Genomic DNA, 25,473 nt, shown 5'->3' on the forward strand with positions numbered 1-25,473 from the left:
ACTTGTCGACGGCCATTTTTTCCTCTCTCCCTTCTACAGAAAATATATGTTAGATTTTTAAAGATATTTTTTTATATACTTGACGTATTTTATTTTACCGTTATAAGGTTGTTTCTAGAGGGATATCACCACTTTTTTGTAAAAATTTATATTATTTCTACAAAAAATATATACGCATTTTTAAAAATCTTTACTAAAGGTAAGTCGCGTATTTTTACAAGGTTTTATTTTCTAGATATTAGAGTTCACTCCCAAGGGGTGGTTTTTGAATATTATTATAATACGATAAATTAGTCTCCTTAGAAGTTTTATCTAACGGCACAGATTTATATTTTTCTGATACCGTTTTCGAGATAGATTAGATTTTACTCCCAAGAGGTTTTTGAAAATTGTTATGCGATAAATTAATCTCTCACACGTATACACACACATATACACATATCACACGTATGCACACACATGTACATAAATGGTTTTGTTTCTTAAAGCATTTTTGCACACTAAAGCGAATAATCATATATGCGCGGTATGAACGCAGCTTGAGGGACAAAATCGCTTTGAATGTGTGCGTGCGAAGATACGTTCATGAGTCTGAACCTTATTATGACGGAAAATGAAAAATGTCACAATTCTGACATGCGATTATCATTTCTCGGGATTGACTGCACCAATTTTATTCAAACTGGTCACAATCGAAAACTTGTATTCACATTATATAAGAAAAATGCCGTTAGATTTTTAATTACGGCTTTAGTTTCTGAAATATTTCAATCGAAAGTTTATGTGACGTCATCTAACGTAAAATTCCGGATAAGCTACTTGGTAGCGCCGCGTCGAGAACAGTGACTCGGATCCAATTTTTTATCAGTTTTTTATGTACTTGGCTCGGATCCAATTTTTTATCAGTTTTTTATGTACTTGGCGTCGCGACGCTACCGCGTCGCTTGATATTCGAAAGCGTTCATATGCGATGACACTTCGACTAGTTCTCCCGGACAATGAGAACTAATCCACCCCCACATAGCACAAGTAATGCGCCTACTCTTCCCATAAGGAAGCACATACTTTTCATCTAATCGATGACCTTCAGGTTTCCAGACAAACAGACGTCGATCATCTGCCGAACAAAATACCTTCTCGTCAACCCAGATAGTTCGATCCCAATCTTCCGGTGACGCGGTGTTTAATTGATGCAGCGCAAAAGCGACACGATTATCACGATGTCGATTCGTCAATGGAATCTTACGTGCAGGACGATAACAGTGCACATTATTCTTGCACAAAATAGTAGACTGAATGCTAGAACAGTATAGTAGACTGAATTTATTAAATAATTTTTTTCTAAACCATTGATTAAAACGGTTCTTTTCAGAGCCACAATTTATTTTACGTTGGAACATTCGTGCGGAAATTTCATTTAAAAATTTTTAAGAAACATTGTATTTTAACGTATCATTCATTCCTTTCCTGCTTCCTTATATTAATGATATATATATTTATTTTCGTATAGTTAAATCGCGCGCGTGTATTACCAACTCTGTCCATTATCGACCCAGAGTATTATTTTGTAGCGATCGATAATTAGGTCGATAAATCAGGACTAGTTGGCCGCTGCCGGCTGATGACGCCATGATATATCTCTGCGTCCCCCTTGCCCCGCGAGAGGAGCCACGGAACGAATCATTGTCGCGGAGTGTAAGTACCCCAGCTCGTGTGACATTCGAATGTATAGAACTAGAGCACTAGAAAAGTAGGTATTCTCGTTCCGCCATTTTTCTTCGAACTAGCATGAAAGGTTAGGTATGTTTTGTATACGTCAAACGTCAAAAATTTATTGTTGATAATATATCACGACGTTTCGACCAAGGTTTTGGTCCTTATCAAGTGAACTAAAATATTTATACAGTATTATAAGAAGTAATTGACATACATTAAATTGATAATAAAAATAAAGCTGAAAAAAGATCCGATTAGAAAATTAACTAATAAAATTAATACTCTTGTTAAATCTTGGCGGGATAATGACATAATTAATGAGTCCACACATAGGAAATTGAACTCCACTAATGGTAATCTTCCACGATGTTATGGCTTGCCTAAGATTCATAAAACTGGTTTCCCATTGCGGATTATTGTGTCAGCACTTGGAAGTCCGTTATACAATGTCGCGAAATACATTCATGATATACTACAGATTTCGATTTTGGAATCTAAATCTCATATTAAGGATGGTTGGACATTTGCTAATAATTTGAAGGATAAATCTATTAATGATGACGAAATTATGATTTCACTTGACGTCGCTGCATTATTCACTAATATTCCTAAAGAGTTGGTTTTGAGTGCTGTGACTAAACGTTGAGATCATATTGCTCCTAACACGAAATTTAATTGTTCTCAGTTTTTATACGCGATAGAAACGGTTTTGGATTCCACTAGTTTTTCGTTTAATGGACAGTTTTATGAGCAGATTTTTGGTAGACCTATGGGATCTCTCCTGTCACCTATTCTGTCAGATATCGTGATGGATTTAGAGACGCATTGCTTAAATTTGTTGAGTTTTAATGTTCCAATATATTATAGATATGTGGATGACATTTTTATCATTGTTCCACGTAGAAAGGTGGATGAGATAAAATTGACCTTTAATAATTATCATCCACGTTTGACATTTACTCATGAAATGGAGTCTGATTCGTGTATTAATTTCTTACACACGACTGTCATTCGTTCAGATGGTCGTCTTTTGACTGATTGGTATAGAAAACCCACGTGTTCTGACAGATACATTAATTTCCATTCTAAGCATCCGTTTAAATATAAAATGAACACCATTTATAGTCTCGTTGACCATGCTATTTTATTATTTGATGTTGGGTTTCATTTTAAGAATATAGATATTGTGAAACAAATTTTATCCAACAATTGTTTCCCAACTCAAATTATTGATCGTTACGTCAAAAAAAGACTTGATTTTTGAAGCATCGTGATGACGTAAATATGAATACTGAGCGTGATAATTCAGTCATACCTTCCTACATCTCTCTACCGTTTGTGGATGGCTTGAGCGACGGGATTAGTCGTGTGTTTAAAAATATGGGTCTTAAGGTTGTTTATAATGTACCTAAGAACTTGATGCATTGATTAAACGTGGGAAAGATAGACTGCCTATTAACAGCAGGACGGAAGTTGTTTACAAATTAGATTGTAAAAATTGTAATACGTCATATATTGGCCAAACAAAGAGACATTTACGTACTCGTGTTAAGGAGCATTTTAATAATATCAAAGTGCACGCAAGTAATCTTTCGGTCATCAGTAAACATAAATTGGAATTTAACCATGACTTCGATTGGTCAATGCCAGTTATTTTACATAATGAAAAACATGTGAGAAAGAGAGAAATTACTGAAATGTTCTTTATTAAAAAGTTTGACAACACTATTAACTTACAAAAGGACACTGAGAATTTAAACAATATTTATGAACTAATATTTATATACTAATAAAGGTCGTTTAGTCTTTTTCAGTTAATTGGATGGAGAGGTTGACATGATGAAATCTTGACACAGTGATTTCCTCTTTTCTCACAATATAACAGCTAATTAAGGCTCTGTATGTATCTGAATTTTTCGCTTATTTTTATTATCAATTTAATGTATGTCAATTACTTCTTATAATACTGTATAAATATTTTAGTTCACTTGATAAGGACCAAAACCTTGGTCCGAAACGTCGTGATATATTACCAACAATAAATTTGCCAGTGTGGTCGATCTAACTTACGTCTTTTATTTTATTTACTGGCGACATTGAAGAATTTAACATTATTAACTTAAAAATACAAATATGTGAAAATATGACAAAACTGCAACATAAAGACAATTTTTGCGATGAGTATTATTTAAATAACATGCCTTTAATCCTTGAAATTGTTCCAAATATGTGTTGCTTCAAAAACGTGCAATGAAACGGAGACACGATATGTTGATTTACGAAAAATATGACACTTTCTACTTGCGCGTTTAAGAACACATGTCTAATTAATTAAGAATTAATTAACACCCATTTTCAGTTTAACAGAATCGATATTTAAAATTAATTTTTAGATTAATCGCGAGATCGAAAGGCGTATGTATGTACAATCAATGCGTATTGACATATATGGAAACATACCTAACCTTTCATGCTAGTTCGAAGAAAAATGGCGGAACGAGAATACTCATATTTATAGAGCCTTAATAGAACCGTGCTTCTATACCACAAACTTCTATATATACTAGACTGCTAACTCCTTATATATAAGACGGCTTCGATTTTATGTACAAATCACAGATAGGTATATAAAGGTATTCTATTCTGCGCATGCGCTCTGCGATAACGCATGTTTATATGTATATACATACGCAAGCTAGGTTAAGTATATGGTATATATCTATATCGATGGTATCTGCGCATGTGCAGAATAAGTCACGTTAGTACATAAAATGTGAGGACATTTTATATAAGCAAAATATGGGGAGTTAGCAGTCTAGTTATATTAGAAGTCTATGTTCTATACTCGTCTATTTTCTTTGCCACAGACTTCTTATATACTACACTAGACTGCTAAAGGCTATAACACACGAATTTTTATAAAACATAGCCATAATACATAACATAAGCTCAAGAACCAATCAGATAGTCGTTTTAGATTTAATATGCTAAGGAAACGGAAAATTACTAAAAACTTAAGCTTAATAAGAAGAATTTTAATCGGTTGAAATTTTTACGTACACGGAATCTGTAGATGTGTTGGAATGGTGGCTCAAATGATTGCACATCTATGTTCTATCTGATCAATGCAAAGAAGAAGAGAGAAATACTGTTTTCTATATATATTTATATATATATATTTATTAACTCTGTTTTGATTATTGATTAAAAAATGGGAGACCATAATAGTTATTGTTCTGATAGTTTTTTGATGAGGTCCTATGAATCCATAACAGAGGATAGTGATAAAAATTGTGAAGGACTCGATACAACGATAAATTATGTATTGAAAACGATGTATTATTAATTGATTTGATAAAAGGTTATCCTCATCTTTATGACAAATCCTTAAAAGATTATAAAGACCAATTAATGAAGGAAAAATCATGGCTTGAAATTTCAGAAATAATACAGTTATCAGGTAAATATTTTTTCATCACGTAAATATTTTATTTGATTTTTACTGAATTTTTTACCATTAAAATATTCTTTTTATTCATGTTGATGAAAGTAACAATATTTTTAATCTTGTTTTTAATTTTTTGAGAGAAATCGAAACTTGTTTATAATAAGAGTAGTTTTAATTTGTTAAATTAATTTTTTAACATTCAGAATATTTTTATTGCAATCGTTATTAAATGAAAGATTCAATTAACATTTGTATAATTTTTTTAGTAAACTAATGTCAAGTTCGATGGACTCGTTTAAGAGAAAGGTATTCAAAGGAAAGAAAACAAAGGCAAAATGAGATAAGAAGTAGAAGTGGAATATCTAATCGAGTTGTATGGCCACTATACGACAGCATGAAGTTTTTCGAAAAACATATAGCAAAAAGAAAGTATATTTAGTACAGTAATATCAGAATGCAGCCTCGATATCATGCTATGTTAGCTGGATTCTGGCATTATTGCTTTAGTGGAAAATTTTTAACTATATAATACATAACCATATGGTTTAAGGCGATCCCTCAATCTATCTATTTTATCGACAAAACAGTGTAATTTTTGGGCATGTGCCATTTTTTGTTGCCTACATAGAATTAAAAATCCTTCTCTACGGTTGAAGTATAGATGTAAACGGACACGGGGAAGCCGATTATATACTGAGAAAGAGAAAAGAGTATAAAATTATATATTTATTTATCGACTTCTTAGATCAACATGGCGTCTAAAGCTATCACCTCATAATGACATTAGCCTTGTATAAATGTTTTGTAGCTTTTATGCATAAAGCAATAGCATACCCAATAGCGGACTGCACAATAAAAACTTGAGGAACTGTGAAAATTGAGTTTAGTAGTCTAATTAATAAATGGCATATGCCCAAAAATTTCAGTCCGTATGTACCTGAAATGTTGGTAAAGTAGTGTAGAAAAAACAGTGCATCTTGTTTATAAATAAGTGATAGAGAGAGATACGGGATGATGATTAGATGAGGGCGCTGTAATCGTGTAAGAGTTCGCCGTTCAATGAGGGATCCCCTTAATGTTGAATCATTTTTCTAAAGTTTGAGGGGCCACGGAACGAATCGTTGTCGCGGAGTGTACGTAGTAGTAAGTACCTCAACTACTTGATGGCGCTAGAGAACACGACTCTGTGGCAACCCTGTTATCGACCTCAGCTTCTTTATCGATCATCCTTTATTACTGTTACGTCCCGGTTACAAAATAAGAGAAAACTACAATACCGAGATGGGTAATTTAATTATTTTATTCAAATGCCTCCCGTATTTTTCAGTCACCCTGCATTCACCGGGTTTACTGGGGATAAGGGAGATTATGATTTATTATCAAATTTAAAATTAAATTCTAAATGAGGATAAACAGAATAAAAAGATAGAATAAAATAATATAATATAACTAAATGATTAGATTAAATAAGAAAACGCAATTGATCATAAAGTAATGCCGAAAGAATGAATAAAATTAAAATAATCAAGATTAATATAAATATTATTAACTCAATTATTTCATTTATTAATAACTGATAATAATCAAATAATGATAATAAACTCAAATAATAGGATAATTAATAATTATAAATTGAAGTAATAATTATAAATTATAGTAATAATTATGGATCGTACAAAATAATTATATCAAGTAAAGTAATAATGACAAAACTATGTTTAATAATCCAATAGAAATTAAATTACCCTAGTAGCACAAAACATTGGCAAAATATTGGTATACCTTGGCTCAATATTGGTTATATTGGAAATGTCTTGGCCAATATTTCCCAATGTAAAACTAATATTGGTTGTTAACAAAATGCAAATGTTCTGCCAATATTGTAGTGCCCATGATGACCAATATTGGCTAAATAAATATAAATGTGTTGCCAATATGGTTGCATCCATTATAATACCAATATTGATTATGAAGTAAATGTAAATGTGTGCCAATATTGCACGTTCACACATTATATGTGAGCTTCGCGCGTCACCACTAGGTGGCGAAAAGTAAAACACCTAACCCGAGAGTGGGACTCCATCTAAAGCAGTATACAGGGTGATTCTAAATAACTTTATGTTTTTGCAAAAACATAATCTTGACCGAATTCTAAGACGATTTTTCCTTTGGCAAAATTTCGTCCAAAGCTTAGTTTTTGAATTATTAAAGGAAGTAGTTAACGTATGACGGGTCGAATACAAGAGGCAGGCAAGGGTGGAGCGATTCACCGTCAGACGCGAGTGTTTACGCGGGGCGCCTGCTGCGATCAGCTGGTCGCTATACACATACAGACACACATGCGAACACATACATTCTCTCTCTGTCTGTCTGTCTGTCTGTCTGTCTGTCTCTCTCTCTCTCTCTCTCTCTCTCTCTCTCTCTCTCTCTCTCTCTCTCTCTCTCTCATTCGCTCACTCGCCTGTGTAATTTTTTTTTTTTTTTTTACGAGAGAGGGGAAAATGCATTTTATGCATACCCACCGGTCGATCCAGTGAGTTATGTGGGACTCGAATATCAAGTCGAATTACCAACTCGGTACTCCCTACCCACTAAAAACCCCTCTCTTTTCACGAATTTCCTTTGACACACTGTCCCTCTGACTTCCCGAGATCTGTTTTCACATAACGTCAAAAAATAGTTATTATTACCTTGTTCGATGACTTTTGATGTATTGCTGTAATTGCTTGAAGGAGAAATGAATTTTCCGATAGATCGTACGTTCTCAAATTTAACGTAGATATCACGTTGCAAAAGACAAGAAACCCACACTAAATTATTAACTGAAAGTTTTTCCTCTTTCATGAACTGTATTCTTTTATAAACTTTAACGTAATCACATTTATTTACTCACTCGATGAGACGAGAAATTTACTAATGACTCTATCACTAATCACTATTAATCACTGTTGAATAATAACTGTTGGCGATTAAAAATCACTCGATGAAAGAAACACGCGCGGACACGTTACTACACGACGCAACGACGCGACAATGCGACGATAATTACTCGGCGACTACAAGCAGTTTTTTGTCATGGTAGGTTGCGGTAGGTTAAGGTACTACTGGCGCTATCGAACGCGATCATGTGTTCGATTGAAGAATGCGGTAAACATAATAAACATTTAACATATTAATATTATTATTATCATGAATGTGTGTGATATCCATACATCGTATGATATCTATTTAAAAATTAATTAGATTAAATAAGTGTTTTTAAAATATTTATTACTTTTACTATTATCTTAAATAAATATTTAATATTAATATTTTATATGATAATATATATATAATGATTTCTTGTCTTTTGCAACGTGATATCTACGTTAAATTTGAGAACGTACGATCTATCGGAAAATTCATTTCTCCTTCAAGCAATTACAGCAATACATCAAAAGTCATCGAACAAGGTAATAATAACTATTTTTTGATGTTATGTGAAAACAGATCTCGGGTAGTCAGAAGGACAGTGTGTCAAAGGAAATTCGTGAAAAGAGAGAGGTTTTTAGTGGGTAGGGAGTACCGAGTTGGTAATTCGACTTGGTACTCGAGTCCCACATAACTCACTGGATCGACCGATGGGTATGCATAAAATGCATTTTCCCCTCTCTCGTAAAAAAAAAAAAAAAAATTACACAGGCGAGTGAGCGAATGAGAGAGAGAGAGAGACAGACAGACAGACAGACAGACAGACAGAGAGAGAATGTATGTGTTCGCATGTGTGTCTGTATGTGTATAGCGACCAGCTGATCGCAGCAGGCGCCCCGCGTAAACACCCGCGTCTGACGGTGAATCGCGTCACCCTTGCCTGCCTCTTGTATTCGACCCGTCATACGTTAACTACTTCCTTTAATAATTCAAAAACTACGCTTCAAATCAAATTTTGGTAAAGGAAAAATTGTCTTAGAATGGTGTCAGGAATACGTCATTTTACAGACGGAAGGTTTTTCGGGATCGCCCTGTATAAGGCCGCGGCACAGGTCCCACGAGTCACGACTTATCAGTCAAAGAGTGCGGATTATTATGGCCGCACCTCCTCTAGCTTTTGCGAGGAGCTCCAGAGCTCCATAAATTAACCACAGACGGTTAATTTTTTTTTTGATGGCGAATTCCGTCATATATTATAAACTGATCTATATCCAATGTAAAAATATTTGGGTATGTATAATTAGTCAATCTTGGTTAAAGATGAAAATAATATATTGGTCCAATATTACAATTCAATATTGGCTCAAAATGAAATCGCGTTTACTTTGCAATATTGGACCAATATTGGAAATATTGGATATATATTGTTAGCCAATATTGCTCCAATAAAGTGTGCTACTAGGGTAATGACATTAATTATAATAATAATATGATAGAAAACGGATTAAAATAATCTTAACTCACCTAGTTTCTAATTATCTCTTATTTACTAGGAGAATTGATATTCTTCCTTCCTTCTAGATCTGTCAGAAGTATAGCTCGAAATTCAAAGATCCCGTAGTATGAATTCTCCAATGGATAATGGATTTTTAAATTCGGCGGTAAAGAGTGGTTCTCAGTAAAATCTCTCGTAGAACTTTCCAATTAACTATACATTTATATTGTATAGAATAGAATTGTATAAGTAGTTACAATCAAGTCAGTGAATAATGCAGTGAACAATCAGCGAAAATCAGAGTACGTCTTGACTGTAAGCCGGAGAAAAAACTTCTGGTCCTCCGTGACAATGCCGGTAGATGCTAGTCCTCCTTAGTACGATTTGGTTGGGGATTAGATAATGCAAATTTCGTCATCTTCTTTGTCCGTTGGAATATCGATCGGCCAGAACTTGGTATGCGGATGTTATGTTTAGCTGATTAGCGAGAGCAAGTCGCCGTGTGAAATATATGTATGAACGAATCCTCTTAATAATATTAAAATTCTATTACAGGCTTAGTTCCTTTTTCCAAATTTGGCTATGTACAATTTTGAATTTTGCTTCTTATTACCTAATTTCAATATTACTTAAATGGAATATTTAATTAACCGAAAATTTACAAATGATGTCATAACGAGGGAATGACGACCAGTAACGGTCGTTATCTATGATTATGATTTACATTCCATAATAGATAAAAGCGCTCGCCGAATCTTAAAGGCGTTTTAATATCGCTCCTTTGTACAATGCATTATTCGTTGATGAACCTATAATTCTTTTTATATAAGTATCCTTATAAAATTAATATTATAACTCTAATAAATTTGGTTGAAATAATTATTTAAAATAATTAATTAAAATATAATTAAAAATAATTAAAATATAATTAAGGATAAATGTAATTATGATGCTAATGCTAACAAAAGATGATATTTCCTTCATCTTGCTCTTTTGTAATTAGATGGAATTGCACAAATTTCAATAAGGTAAAGAAGGAATTCACTTATATGGTAAAAAGAAGAAAATTATTGGTCGGGACGTTACATTACACTTATCATCACATTCATATCACACATAATGATTTATCGATTTAACATATTTATTGATTAAACAAATGAAACACAGTTATTTTTAAGAAAAAAATTAATTGTTAATTGCAAATTACATTTTTTTTTTTCGAAACAATTATGTGTTTTCTTTACATCAATTGATTCCTCTCATTATTTTGTACATAAAAGTATTAAGGTAAGATAATCGAAAAATGAATATTTTACAAGATATTTTACAGTTTATGTAAAATTAAGAAATTATTTCAAGCCTCATAACTCGGAAAGTACTTAATGAAAACTAACTTAATTATAGTGTTTTGGAAAGCTCTCGAGATGAGCTACAAGAATATGCAAAAGCATATAGGGTATCTCATTTAAAAAGTTGGAGGTGACCTTCACGTGACTTTCAGCTGACTCTTCAAACTAATGGCACCGTCTCATGTGCCCCTTGAAACCATATAACTTTTTACTGAAACGTTTTTTTCTACAATCAAAATTAAAAACGTTATTCAGGGTGATCGGTTAAAATGGGACACCCTACATATATATATATATATATAAATAATAAAATTTTATTTTTAAATACAATTCTATAATTGTTTTTATTAATTCATACTTGTGATTGTCCATCAAGTCATTATTCTCATTATATGCATATTAAAATTGTTAAAAACTTTATTAAGATTTATATTTCTTATTACATTCACACTTATTTTTTGAAATGCATGTCTCATTTTTAATTTATTTTCTATTCTATAAATATTAAATTGTTTTTCTGTTACACTCGTTATAATATGTGTCTTGCCTCGGTAGCTTCTTTTGATTCATTCACGAGTTGGATGCATATGTCGCAAGTAAGTTTTTGTAGTACGCACATTTCAACAAAGTAACAATCGTAATTATAACTCCTTAAAAGTGATGTTCGTTTACACGCAAGGATTTATTTTATCACTATTCCTCTTTACTTTAACTCATTGGCAGTTTTTGTATACTAGTACTCGTCACTCGTTGATACTTGATTATTCAGGTTGGCAATACGATTGTTATAACTCTCGTAGCGTTTACACATCTTCTTAAAGCCGGATTTGTAAGTCTATTCCTTTTCCTCAGCAGGAGTAGCGTTACTACAACTGGTGTAATAACATCGGCGTAAAGCACGGTTTACACGGCATCTAACACTATAGGGAGTCAGGTTATTAAAGACCTCCTATTAACTGTCGTTCGATGCCGGGTGGGTTGATACATTCAGTTTGTCTTTATAAAAATATATTTTACAACAAAGGAATTTACAACTATGGTTTCAGTCTTTAGTAACTTACGTCCGCTTCGGACGACGAGACACACTAGAATGAGTGCCTCTATGTTTTTGGTGGATCGGGGCGAGGTATGTGATGGCGCTAGTGCGTTCGTAAACCCATTCATCTGTATTTTGTCCAGATGGAGGGACGCCACAACACCAGTAGTTGCAACAGCAGTTGTAACTAAACCTGATTAACGTTACCGTGTAAACATACTTCATGAGCGCGCATATAGTTTTAAACGATAGAGCTGATATACTGTTTGAATATTCGCACCATTGGCCGTTGAGCCAATGGCTGCGTTCTGCAGGAAAAGCTGCTTTGCAACTGTTGTAAAATTCGTGAATCTGATTGGTGTATACTCTTAGATTCAGCCAAAATTAAGAGCATACACCAATCAGGCTCACGAATGTTACAACAGTTGTAAAGCAGCTTTTTCTGCTGAACACAGCCATTTATTCCGATAGGTGGTGACGTCATCACTTGTGAAATGATTTTTTTCAATTTTTGATAAAAAAATGCAATAATTATTAAAATAATGATGGAGCAATACGAAGCAATTAAGGAGCAACCGTTTTATATTGGATATAATTGCCGAAAACTATTAAAACATTTAGTTTCGATAAGTGGTCGATAGGTGGCGACGTCGTCATTAATGAATTGATTAATTTGATAATTTTCGATAAAAGAAATGCTATAATTATTAAAATAACGATGGAGCAATGCGAAGCAATTAAGGAGCAATCGTTTTATGTTGGATATGTTTGCGATAGACTATGAGAAATATGTTTTTGCAAGAAAATGATTGGCTTTTTGCTAATATATTATAAAATATTAATAACACAAATGAAGCGATTGAATATTTCGATAAAGAAATGGAGGAGCAATTATTCTACCAAAAAATCAATAAGAAAAGTTGACTATTTTCTTACAGATATAGTTTTAAACAATAGAGTTGATATATTATGTTTGAATGTTCGCGCCATTAGCCGTTCAGCCATGTATTCCGATAGGCGGCCGATAGGTGGCGACGTCGTCACTTGTGAAATGATTAATTTGTTGAGAGGGCTTCGCGACGGCGCTGAGGTGAAACGCGTTTAGTCGCCACGTGATTTCTTGTGTATTCTAAGGCACCAAATATCCATATTCTATTTACTGGTGTGCCTATTTTATATATCTGAGCACTAGCTACTTATCTATTTCTGTCTCGTGCCCATCCTTGCTTTCCACATCGTACGAAAGTGTGGAATAGTGAACATAACCTCACTCGTCAACCGACGGGTGAGGGGAAGACGCATATTCATGTTTATACTTCGAAGATACCTGATTCCGATGAAGAGGATGCATATATGAGTCCAACGGACAATCTGGACAACGTGAATAAATCTACCTATACTAACTCAGCGGAAGTAATCAAAAATTCATCTTTATATCTAAATTTGCAACAAAAAACGAACATGACGCCGTCCGCTAAAAGATTCAAGAATAAGGCAAATAATTCTGTCCCTAAGCCGACACCTAACGATCAAGAAGCAAAAAGAAAGAAGTCTAATCCATCCTCAAATTCTAGTTCTACGCAAGAAAAAGGAAATTCAATACCAGGGTGAAAAACAGTACAACCTTCCGACATTTATGCAAACAGGTATGCTAAGACGGATTCTGGTCCCTTCCGAGCTATCCTGTCTTTCAAGAAGACTGAACTAGATAAAAGTTCTCCTCCGAACCCTCTAATGATCATAGAGGTTACTCGTAGTATTATCAAAATGGGTATTCGCTTCAATCATATTACAAAAATCAGTCGTTTCAAGTGGATAATTCATTTTGACAACAAATCTTCTGCAAATGAAGCTTTGGATAACCCTTTTCTCGCTAAATCTAATTTTGAAATGTATATCCCCCTTTGGATGTTCTCGAGGACAATTGTAATAAAGGGCATTCCAAAAGATATTATTACCTTGGACGAAATTACAGAAGAGGCTGATTCCAGCAATCCAACTCTCCATCCAATAGACTGCATACGTCTCAAAAGGCGGATCTCTACAGAAAATGGGTCGGAACTGGTGGATTCCACCTCCATTAAAATGAGAATACGGAACCTTAGGATCCCTGATGCTATTTTCTTATGGAGGGCGAAGATCAACGTGGAGCTATTTATCCCCAATACCCGGTTTTGTATTAATTGTGGTCAAATCAAGCACACAGCAAAATTCTGCCAGAATCCAGCAATCTGCTTGACCTGCAGCCAACCAAGACACGAGAGTGATGCGGCATGCAATAACCCTTCCAGTTGCATCAACTGCAAAGGTAACCACAAGAGCGTCGATATCAACTGTCCTGAGAGAATTAAACAGAAAGAAATTGCTAAGATAATGACTATCGACAACGTTGATTATAATACTGCAATGCGAAAGGTAATCAATAATTCCTCCTCCATAACAACCTTAAACAACGCCCCCCCTTTGAACGCTAATAACTTTCCTTCGTTACCCTCTCCCCGACTAATATCTCAACCTTCCCCTTTCAAAACCACAACCTAAGGGTACTTTCCGATTCACGCATGATGCGCATGAAGTGACAGAAAATGTATAGTTCATGTCACGCATATTATACATTTTCTGTCACTTCATGCGCATCATGCGTGAATCAGAAAGTACCCCAAATCATCTCAAACCCCCACTCAATTTAAAACCCAGCTATTCAGTAGAATTCTTACTCAATCTCAATCACAATCCTCGTCCTTATCTCAACTAAACTCAGAACTGCCCTCACTCTGCTCGAACTGCGCCTATAATACATCCAATAATAATGTTGAACATACGGAATTCAAAGGTCTCAGCAACGAAGATGTAGCTGCGGTTGCTTTAATCATATCTGCGTTCAAGGAAGGTGGGGATAGAAAGGATTCCTTACATAAATGGCTATCCAATAATTTACAAGACGCATTGGATTCTGTTCCTTCTCCTGATTCAAACAATGGCGAGAGCTCTCCAATGGAACTGTCACAGTATCCGGAATAAACATAGTGAGTTGGAATTCCATCAACTATGATTTTATTTTGCTATCAGAAACCTGGCTAAATCCAAATGAGAAATTTCTAATTCGCAAGTTTGACTCGGTCAGAAATGACAGAGCTTTTTTCAAAGGCGGCGGGACCGCCATCTTAATCAGAAACGACATCAAGGGTCTGTTCATTTAACGCTGCACTGCTGCAGTAGTGCAATAAGTTAGAAAGAGACAAACATACTTTCTTTCACTCTAACTAATTGCACTAATGCAGTAGTGCAGCTAAAAAGAACAGGCTCAAATACAGTACATACAAACTAACACACAATTGTAACGATAAGCTGGAGGCATGTGCAATCAGAGTCGTCCTTCAATCCAAAACTCTCATTATCGTTTCTTGCTATAAGCCCCCTAATATCCCCATTAGCTATCAAGAATGGTTCGACTTCTTAGGTCAATTTAAGGAAGATTTTCTAATCTGTGGAGATTTTAACGTCCACCATATGACCTGGAGCAATTCTTTCTGTGATGCCGGAAGGACGAAATTACTGGAGGCACTCTCTGATCAGGAGGTGTTTTTTAAACAATGGAGCTTTTACATTCCATAACATTACTAGTAATCGAAAATCAGCTATAGATCTTTCACTCGTACAATCCAGTGAATTTTCGTTTTTTACTTGGGAAATCGGTAACGATCTGTGGGGTAGTGACCACTACCCTATTACAATCGAATTTTCAGAACACTCTCCACCCTATAATCTGTACAAAAGAGTCAATCGACTCTACAATGATAAAACTGAGTGGAAACAAATGTCAGCTAACCTAGACCAAATTACCGAAGAATGCTATTCTTTGGTACGTAATAGTAATATAGACATCCAAACAAAATACTCTTCATCACCTTCCTGATAGAAAGTGCTTTCCCTCAGAATTATTCCAAGAAACGTAACGACAAAACACCCAACATCCATAGAGAGAAAGCCACCCTTTGGTGGAATGCTGAATGCGAAGAACTAGTTAAGGGTAGAAAAATGGCGTTTAAAAAATTTATACTAAATAGTTCCCTCGAAAATTACGCAGAATACAAACAGGCAATTAAAAAAGTTAAATCCTCATTTCGAAAAATTAAAAAGGAATCTTTCCTTAATTTTTGCAGTTCCCTGGATAAATTCACTAACCTCAAACACCTATGGAACAAAATCAAAGGTATGTCCAATAGATATAACCGCAAAGAAAATTCTAATGAATACAATCCTCCTAACATTACAAATGTTTTACAATCTATTGACTCTCTGTGCCCATTATGGGTGGAATCCTCTCCCCCGGATCTTGCCAATCCTCAAGGTGCAGTCCCATGGAGCAGCGTATGGCGTATCGGCGTACGGCGTAAAAGAACTTGGCCAATCACAGGCTTTACGCTCGTTTTCGTTACGCCAGCAAAAACATCGGCTGTCCCATAGCGTATTTACGCTGGCGTAATGATGAATAAACCAATCACAGTGTCTTTTACAAAGTTTATTTTTAAAATGGATATTTAAAGGGTCTTGTGATTGGTTTATTGATCATTACGCTAGCGTAAATACGCTTCATGGGACAGCCGATAAAAGTTTTTAGTGCAACATTTTAACATATATTTATATATTAAAGCAAATAAGTTAAAATTTAAGTGTGCATAACTTTGTTACAATGTCAGGCTCCGAATTTGCATTAATTAATTTAATAAAATACTTGAAAATTTACAAATGTCTAAAAAAATACACTATGCAAAGAAGCAATTCGACGAAAGTTAGGTCAAATATATATAATTTATAAATTAATAAAAGCTGAAGAGAAAAAAAAGTCCCGAATTAAACGTAATCGTCGAAGATTTTGGGTGAGACCAATTTTCAATCTCGAAAGACGATTAGCACAAGGGGCTAGCAACAATCTTGTCGAAGAAATGATTTTTAAAGACAAAGATAAATTTTTTAATTTTTTTCGATTGACACCGGAAATGTTTGAGAAACTGTTGCAAATCATTTCGCCACGTATACAAAAACAATTTGTAATTTGTGAGCCTATTTCTGCACGTATTCGCCTTCAAATCTGCTTACGATATATATCTTCAGGAGATAGTATGACATCCATTTCATATGCATTTCGTGTAGGACACAATACCGTGTCAAAAATAGTGTTCGAGACATGCGATGCAATATGGGATGCATTAAAAGATTCGGTATTCTTGAAACCAACTGAAGATAATTGGCGAAGAATAGCTAACGAATTTGAAGAAAAATGGAATTTTCCCAATTGCTTAGGCGCAATCGATGGGAAACACATAGTATTGCAGGTAAATTTATTTATTTTGATCATTTTTTATTTGAAAAATTTTTTATCTGTTTATTAATCTTATTATATATATATATATATATATATATATATATATATATATATATATATATATGTATATGTATATATATAGGCACCTCCGAACAGTGGCTCCATGTATTATAATTATAAAAGCAGTCATAGTTTAGTATTAATGGCTATTGCTGATGTCAATTACCAAATATCATTATTAGACATTGGGGCACCAGGAAGGCGTAGTGATGGTGGAATATTCCATGCTAGCGAAATAGGCAAACGATTACAAAACGGTATGCTGTCAATTCCTCCACCAAGACCTGTGGAGAATGGTGGCTAGGCTTTACCATTTGTTTTAGTCGGCGATGAAGCATTTCCTTTAACGCAATACATGCTGAGGCCATATCCTAGAAGTGGCAGATTTGATAGACGCAAAAACATATTCAACTATCGTTTAAGTCGAGCTCGCCGAGTTGTAGAGAATGTTTTTGGGATACTTTCTGCGAGGATGTGAATATTTCGCAAGCCAATAGTTGCCAGCATATCTACCACTAGAATACTTAAAGCAACTACATGTCTGCACAATTACATAATATCAGAAGAACTTAAACTACCGCATACTGAAAGAAGATATATGACATTGAATGTACATGAACGCCAATTGCATACTATGGACATAGAAGACGAAGAGACATTCAATAGAAGCAGACCAACGAAAAGTAGTGCTCAAATCGGAGATGATTTTGCAATATTTTTTGAAACTACTGGTGCAGTTCCATGCCCCAATAGCCAAGTCTGCTAAAGCAGATCTTGTCAGGTAATCTGTTACAAATTTTTGTCGACAGAAAGATTACAGAATTGATGCAGGTTCTGATATATCATATAATGTCGGCAGAATGTCAACAGAAATATAACAAAATCTGTTCACATAACTGGACAACAGATTATCAACAGAAAACGAGCAGAACTTGTTGATATAATTGACGGCACATTGATGGCAGAAATTGAACAGGATCTGTGCGGCGAAATTTGATGTCAGATTGCCTGTAGAAACCGAGCAGGATTTGCGCACACAATATCTGATAGCAGATTAACGGCAGAAGCAGAACAGAGTTTGCATGATTCGATAGTTCCTTCGTTTACCGCTATGTGATATACTTTCTCGCAATCAAATCTCTGTCAAAAATATATATAAAGTCGCGATTATTAATAAAAGATCAAAAATATAGTAACTATTTCTATCACTTTAATTTCTGACATCTGATACAAGCAGATGAGATTCAGAATATTAAACTGATTGGAATCAATAGGATAAATGGTAAATTATTCATTTACTGCCTATTTGAATCATAAAGCAAGAATTTAATTCTAAATAAATTATATTTCGTTTTATAAATTAAATTACTTTTACTTTATTATTAATTTAATTAAATTGAACTAGTCCTTCGTTATGTGAGAATAATTACGATATAACATATATTATTATACATTATATCATATCAGAAAAAATTGTAATTAACCGATAACTCACCGATAATACTCTTATTTAGCACCTGTAATAATCAATTTTATTGCATTTATACAACATTAATATAAGTAAACCCAAATCTTGTTCGGTTTCTGCTATCAATTTGCCATCAGATTGCGTGCGCAGATCCTGCTCGATTTCTGCCGACAATCTGTTGTCAGATTATGTTTACAGATTCTACTCGGTTTTTGCCGCCAATCGAGCGTCAAGTCATGTTAACAGATCCTGCTGGATTTCTGCTATCAATCTGCTGTCAGATTCTGTGAGCAGGCTCTGTCAGCAGAATATAAGCTGAATGAGGACGCAGTTGATGTCAGTCTGCTGATATACTTTGATTAAATCTGTTACCAGTCTGCCAACATACTGCTAACATTTTGCTTACGGGGATGGCAATGAGAGAAGGTTTTACAAAATAGTTTTTGAAAAACCAAAATATTACAAGTACAAAAAAGTTTCTGTATTACGCCATATTTGTTCCACAAAAAAGAAGTACTTATTTACTAATATTACTTATATTATATTTATTTACTAATTACATTTTGATATAATATACATACAAATAAAAAAAGGTTTTAACAAAATATTAAAATTTTTGATAAACTGAAACACCAAATTAAACACGTTAAAATAATAAACACGTTCGTTATAGTAACCAAAATAAAATTCAATATTAAAACGAACGAAGATACATATAAAATACTAATTGTAATTATTAAACATCTCTTATAAAATTAAATTAACAATTATTTTCTTTGGCTTCCAATTCTTCCGCGTCTGTAAGAAGCTGCAGAATTGCTATTTGTAATAGACGAAATCTTTTACGCGATAACTTTCGCATTCCGTCTGATAAACAAGCTACAAAACAATCCACATCATCTTTTTGTGGAACTGAAGCATTCAGAATGCTTTTAAGTTCGTTTTGTAGTTCTGACGAAAAAGACTCATTATATGGACTCACTGCAATAATAAAAGTTTTTTATTTATTAAATTAATAAGTTTTAAGATAATAAAAATTTTTTATTTATTAATATTTATTAAATTAGTGGAGAAAAGAAATCAGATTATAGCATTTAGTTAATAAACCTATTCAAAAAGTTTAAGAATGTTTTTGAAGACTTTAAAATTTTTTAATTTTTCCAGTAGGAAATTATATGGTATTTTACAATAATCACGCCTACTTTTTCAAAATGAGTCGATTAGAAGATAAAATGAGATTCAAGAATTATTTACTGGATAATTAAATCGATTGTTAGATTTCTTTAAGAAGACGTAATGAAACTAAAATTTTTTCTTACAAATTGTATTGGGCGTAGAGGTTCGTGACGACCGTCGTGAAATTCTTGACCACGGTCTATTTTCACTAATATTTGAGGCTGAGGAAGTTGAAGGTGGCGAAGAATCGTCTTCTTCTTGTGCGCTCCCAGCACCTTTGTCACAATCAGATAAATTACTAACAGTTCTAAAAAAACAATTATATTCCATTCGAAATGTTATGTTAGTATAATTATAAGAAATAATCACACAGCATTATTATATTGTATATTTTAAATATAATTAGATTGCATAAATAGAATGTGTATGTAATGGATCAAATTTTATTTCTTTTACTATTTATTATTTATTATTTAATAATTTATTATTTAATAATTTATGAAGAATACATAAAAATACATACTGTGCATTATCTAATGGATCATCGATGAACTGCATGATCTTATAAAAGCGGAACATTTTCTGCTTCTTCGGTTGTGCACTGGATCCACTCGGAACATAAGCATTTATTTGCCGTTTGTAACGCACATAACAGTCTCTTAGATATTTCTATCTTTTCATTGCATCATCCGCAGTCATGAGTCCTGTAATAATAAAATTAATTCGTATTCTTAAATAGATTGTAACTTAAACTTCGCAATTTTATGTGTAAATATTTATACACAAACCTCCTAGCATATTTTCGACCTCTTTCCATAATGCTTTTTTTTTGCCTTTGTTCGTCCACTCAGTGGAATCTGGAAATTCCATAGTGCTGGTTTTGTTTGCAATATGTTAATTAGAGCTTCATTGCGTTGTCCACATTTATCTGTTGAGGACTGATGTTCATCGCAAGTGTCCTTAGGTTCTTTATTGCTGTTTGGAACTTTATTATATTCATTGTTAAAATATTTGTATTGCTACAAAGCTTCAAATATTATTACTACAAAACTTACTAATAGTTACAACGAAATCTTCATCGATGGATACAGCATGCATATTTTCATCATAACATTTAAGACATTTATGATGAAATATTTCCTCCTGCATAGTAACTGCTAAAACTTCCCCACAATAACCACATTTTATATTCTGAAACAAATATATTTTTGTAAATTAGTGTACCTATATGTATTATTTATCATGTATTATATTTACTAAAAAATTATCGGTTTGCATCTTTTTCATTTTTATTTGATTAGGGTTAGGTGGACCAAACTTTGTAAACGCCGGGACGCTGCACAAATCTGCGTAAAATTTGTGCTGGCGTAACGAAAACGAGCGTAGAGCCTGTGATTGGCCAAGCTCTTTTACGCCGTACGCCGATACGCCGTACGCTGCTCCATGGGACTGCACCTTCAAGGTGAGAGATTTCTGGAGGAACCATTTTCAATCGAGGAACTAAACATGGCCATAAATTCTGCTAGATCTTCTTCCTCTCCGGGTTCTGACGGCATTGATTAATCAATCAATCAAAGAATTTAATCCAAAGATTAGATACTGCTTACTTTTAATATTCAATGAAATCTTCTTGATAGGCGAATTCCCTCATGAATGGAATAAATTTATTGTCTTTTTTATTCCCAAAAAAGAGTCGAACAAGTTTCGTCCAATTTCTTTAGCCCAATGCCTCCTAAAAACCTTAGAAAGGATGATTTATAATCGCCTGAACTGGTGGATCGAATTTCACTCACTATTGCCCCAATCACAATTCGGGTTCCGAAACGGGAAATTATGCATAGATAACTTATCGATCCTTCTCTCCGACATCCAACTCAGCTTCGAAAATTTCGAATCAACAGCAGCCTTATTCTTGGATATCCAAGGTGCATATGATAACGTCCTGTGGGAAATTTTAATTTCAAAACTTAAGACTCTCGGTCTTCCGGAGAGAATCCTCCAATTTATCTACAATTTAATCCATAAAAGGGTAATTACCATAAATTTTGACTCTATTAATGAAACTAGAACTATCTTTAAAGGTCTATCGCAAGGATGTGTACCTCTCTTATATTCCCTTTATGTAATAGATCTGGAAACTCAAGTTCTTAATCATCCAGAAACCCATATTCTCCAGTTCGCCGACGACGTCTGTTTGTATGTTAAAAGTTATAATCCAGAGCAAGCAATTATTCGACTTGAGAATAGTGTGAATAATATAGCCCATTGGTTTAATAACCAAGGGTTAAATTTAGCTCCACACAAATCTAAACTGTGTATTTTCAGCAGAAGCGCCTCACTCAGATGTCGTCACTATACAATAAATATTCAGAATTCTACCATTAATTCTACCAGCTCAGTTAAATTTCTCGGCGTTACATTCCAAAACGACCTAAGATGGAATAGTCATATTCATGCAATCTCGTTATCCTGTCTAAAACCTCTGAATATTCTGAGTTTTCTCAGAACTACTTGGTGGGGTGCCGCCCCATCACTTCTCTTACATATATACAAAGCCCTAATCAGATCCAGAATCGACTACGCCTGCTACGTTTGGAATATTATTCCTAAATACCTTAGATCTAAATTAGACAAAATTCAATATAGGGCTATCAGGTTAGCATTGGGATTCCAACTTTCTACTCCCACCAATATACTTATTGCGGAAGCCAAAGATCCTCCTCTCGAAGAGAGATTTTTAATTTTAGGCTGTAATTATATTTCAAAGATTTTATCTTTTGCCAATCACCCGCTTATTCCATTCCTCCATAAGATGGAAGATATATACGAAAGTACTACCTATGTCAGCCCTCTTCCTAAACTTTTCTTATATCGTTGCTTTCAATCAGTTAATCAATACGGTCATCTAATTTACTCTTCTAAGAGTCCTTCCTATTCTAAGTTTCCTTTACTCTCTTTATTTTATACTCCTTATGTTTCACTAAGAAAAGGTATTGAATTATCTGCGTCTAGTAATATCCAAACAGATTTTGATTCACTGTTCAGTACAACTCACAGCATCATAGATTACGCTACCGATGGATCTAAGTCATCTAACCAAGAATTTGTAGGATTTTCGGTCTTTTCCAAAGGACTACAATGGAAGGGCAGAACCTCAAAAACAGCCTCAATTTTTACTGGTGAAGCTATGGCAATAATTCACGCGCTCCGCGACGCAATCAATTTAGACGCCACGGAATTTCGGATCTTTTCCGACTCCATGAGTGTTCTCAAAGCTATATCTTCCGGCAAAGCATATAACAAGAAATCCCATATTACTCTTATAATCCAAAATCTCTGCCTTACGTTGGAGCTCAGCGGAAAATCAATCCAATTTTATTGGATCCCTGCGCATAAGGGAATTACAATTAACGAGGAAGCCGACGCCATGGCCAAAAACGCGGTGAGAAACGGTATCGATTCAGATATTTTACTTCCGTACTCTGATTTTAAGGCAATATGGAAATCTGTAATGTATGACAACTTCAATCTATTTCTTTTGAATTCTGCACAGAAAAAAAGGCAAAAAATATTTCTCTCATTTCTATTCTTTAGGCAGAAAACCCTGGTTTCACAGGAGCACTCTCAGCAGACGAAATATTGTCTCAATTAATCGTATAAGGGCCTCTCGTACCTCCCTTGCGTATGACTTATTTAGAATAAATGTTGTAGATTCCCCTGAGTGTTCCTGCCATCAATCCGACCAGACAATTAATCATATTTTCTGGCAGTGCTCATTGTTTGATCAAGAAAGATATACCCTCATTAACTCACTCAAAAAACTAAAACAATTTGGACCATACTGTATTGAACAGTTTCTCAATCCGCTACCAAATGATTTTATTTATCCAATTACTACTTTCATCTCATCCATTAAATTAAATATTTAACCCTTCCATTTCATATGCTACTATTCTTTATCCTTTTCTTTTGCGTACATTCTTTTAACTATCAGCTTACATCCGTATATCTTAAATATATTTAAGTAGTCTTACCAATGTCTTTCTTAGACTATATTATAAATAAGCGTTTAGTTCAACGATGTTTAAAAAAAAAAAAATCTTCCTTTTATTTAAGTTATAAACCGTCCACATATTTATTTGTTTTGTATTCAGAAAGTAACAATATTTATTTTGGTTTATGTAGCCCAACATGTACACATTCGGGTAAAAACGTTGCCTTATAATCTAAATAAGCTAGTCAACTAACTAATTAGGAAATTATAGTCTAAGACTAACTATGTACATAACGTTATTATATGTATGCGGTATATATTTATTTTGTATTTCCCGCCTCTCGAGGCACCATGTTTTGTATGGGCAGTATGGGCTCGGTCCCAGCGCCACCTCTTATACTATTCATAAAAAAAAAAGAAAGATTAATTTGTTAATTTTCGATAAAAAATGCAATAATTATTAATTATAACGATGGAGCAATGTAAAGCAATTAAGGAGCAATCGTTTTATATTGGATATAATTGCCGAAAACTATTAAAATAAGACAGGAGTAAAAGGCATTTACGAGCAGACACGAGTTATTAGGTGTGTTAATACAATTTAGTATAATTCAATAATATTTGTGAACGTTTCGGTTCTTCCTTTGAACCATCTTCAACACAATAGAGAAAATTAAAAAATTCTAAAAGTTATATCTATTATAGTTCGGTCCATACAATGTTATAAGAACGGTCAAGAAGTACAGTAAAAAGAAGGACAAAAGAACCGTTATCTGGCAATATAAAATATTACTGAAAACTGATGCATGTATGTAACATCCAAGCCTGAATTTTAAGCTAATTTCGGTCCTAGTCCATTGATTCATCTTCAAATATCTCTCCAATTTATCGCTCGTTGTTCGACAAGGAAAGTTGAAAGATATCCTGGTTGATGTCCAGATCCTTGACAGTGAATGTTAAATACAACACGAATTCAACAAACCGAGCACAAGATGTAGGAAAAATAATGAAAATGAAAATTTAACTTTATAACGTACCGAAATCGCAAATACAGTAAAACATTTTTACAACAAAGATCCAACGTATCGAGGATGACAAACATTAATCTCGTATAGGTCGAGATAATGTCTTATATACCCCGACGAGTATGTTATTTATTATTGTGTTTTTCCGATAGTTTGTCTATAGCTGTAACGTATATTTCGTTTAAACTCTCAGTATCCGTCTGCAAGTTAATTGTAAAATCACGCTTTTTAATATGTAACATCTCTGAAACAAGACGTTTATAATAAAACTTTTCTTTATCAAGAATCGTAACACTATCCCAATCAAAAGCATGATTATAATCGACGCAATGGTCCGCTATAACATACTGTCCCCTTGTATTATTATTAAGACATCTACGATGTTCAGCGATTCTCGTTTTTAAATTACGTTTCGTTTATCCAATGTACATTGGCTCACATTCTGAACATTTGATTCCATAAACAACATT

At 33.9% G+C, this 25,473-nt stretch overlaps 1 protein-coding gene and 2 pseudogenes across 2 annotated transcripts; 2 read left to right on the forward strand and 1 right to left on the reverse strand.

Moving 5' to 3' along the window:
* The first annotated feature begins 13,183 nt into the window (after positions 1 to 13,183).
* On the forward strand, positions 13,184 to 15,040 carry LOC145977160 (uncharacterized). Its single transcript, XM_083108911.1, has 2 exons — positions 13,184 to 14,369; positions 14,788 to 15,040. The coding sequence occupies exons 1-2, from the start codon at positions 13,689 to 13,691 to the stop codon at positions 14,806 to 14,808; spliced, it is 702 nt and encodes a 233-aa protein (XP_082965037.1). The 5' UTR covers positions 13,184 to 13,688; the 3' UTR covers positions 14,809 to 15,040.
* On the forward strand, positions 14,932 to 18,106 carry LOC145977210 (uncharacterized; annotated as a pseudogene).
* A 1,462-nt stretch (positions 18,107 to 19,568) lies between these two features.
* LOC145977211 (uncharacterized) lies at positions 19,569 to 21,262 on the reverse strand (annotated as a pseudogene). Its single transcript, XR_014440462.1, has 6 exons — positions 21,242 to 21,262; positions 21,040 to 21,175; positions 20,773 to 20,969; positions 20,508 to 20,688; positions 20,128 to 20,291; positions 19,569 to 19,789 (listed from the first exon to the last, which is right to left on the reverse strand). The product of XR_014440462.1 is annotated as an uncharacterized LOC145977211 (transcript).
* Positions 21,263 to 25,473: the final 4,211 nt, after the last annotated feature.

Source organism: Camponotus vicinus, unplaced genomic scaffold, assembly GCF_025532165.1.
Source record: "Camponotus vicinus isolate PSW18456_S1 unplaced genomic scaffold, iyCamVici1.0 SCAF_9, whole genome shotgun sequence".
Lineage (NCBI taxonomy): Eukaryota > Metazoa > Arthropoda > Insecta > Hymenoptera > Formicidae > Camponotus > Camponotus vicinus.

Coding starts and splice junctions, on each gene's coding strand:
- LOC145977160 (XM_083108911.1), top strand. CDS start 13,689: ATGATCATAGAGGTTACTCGTAGTATTATCAAAATGGGTATTCGCTTC. Junction 14,370..14,787: donor ATAATACTGCAATGCGAAAG/GTAATCAATAAT, acceptor CGGAATTCAAAG/GTCTCAGCAACGAAGATGTA.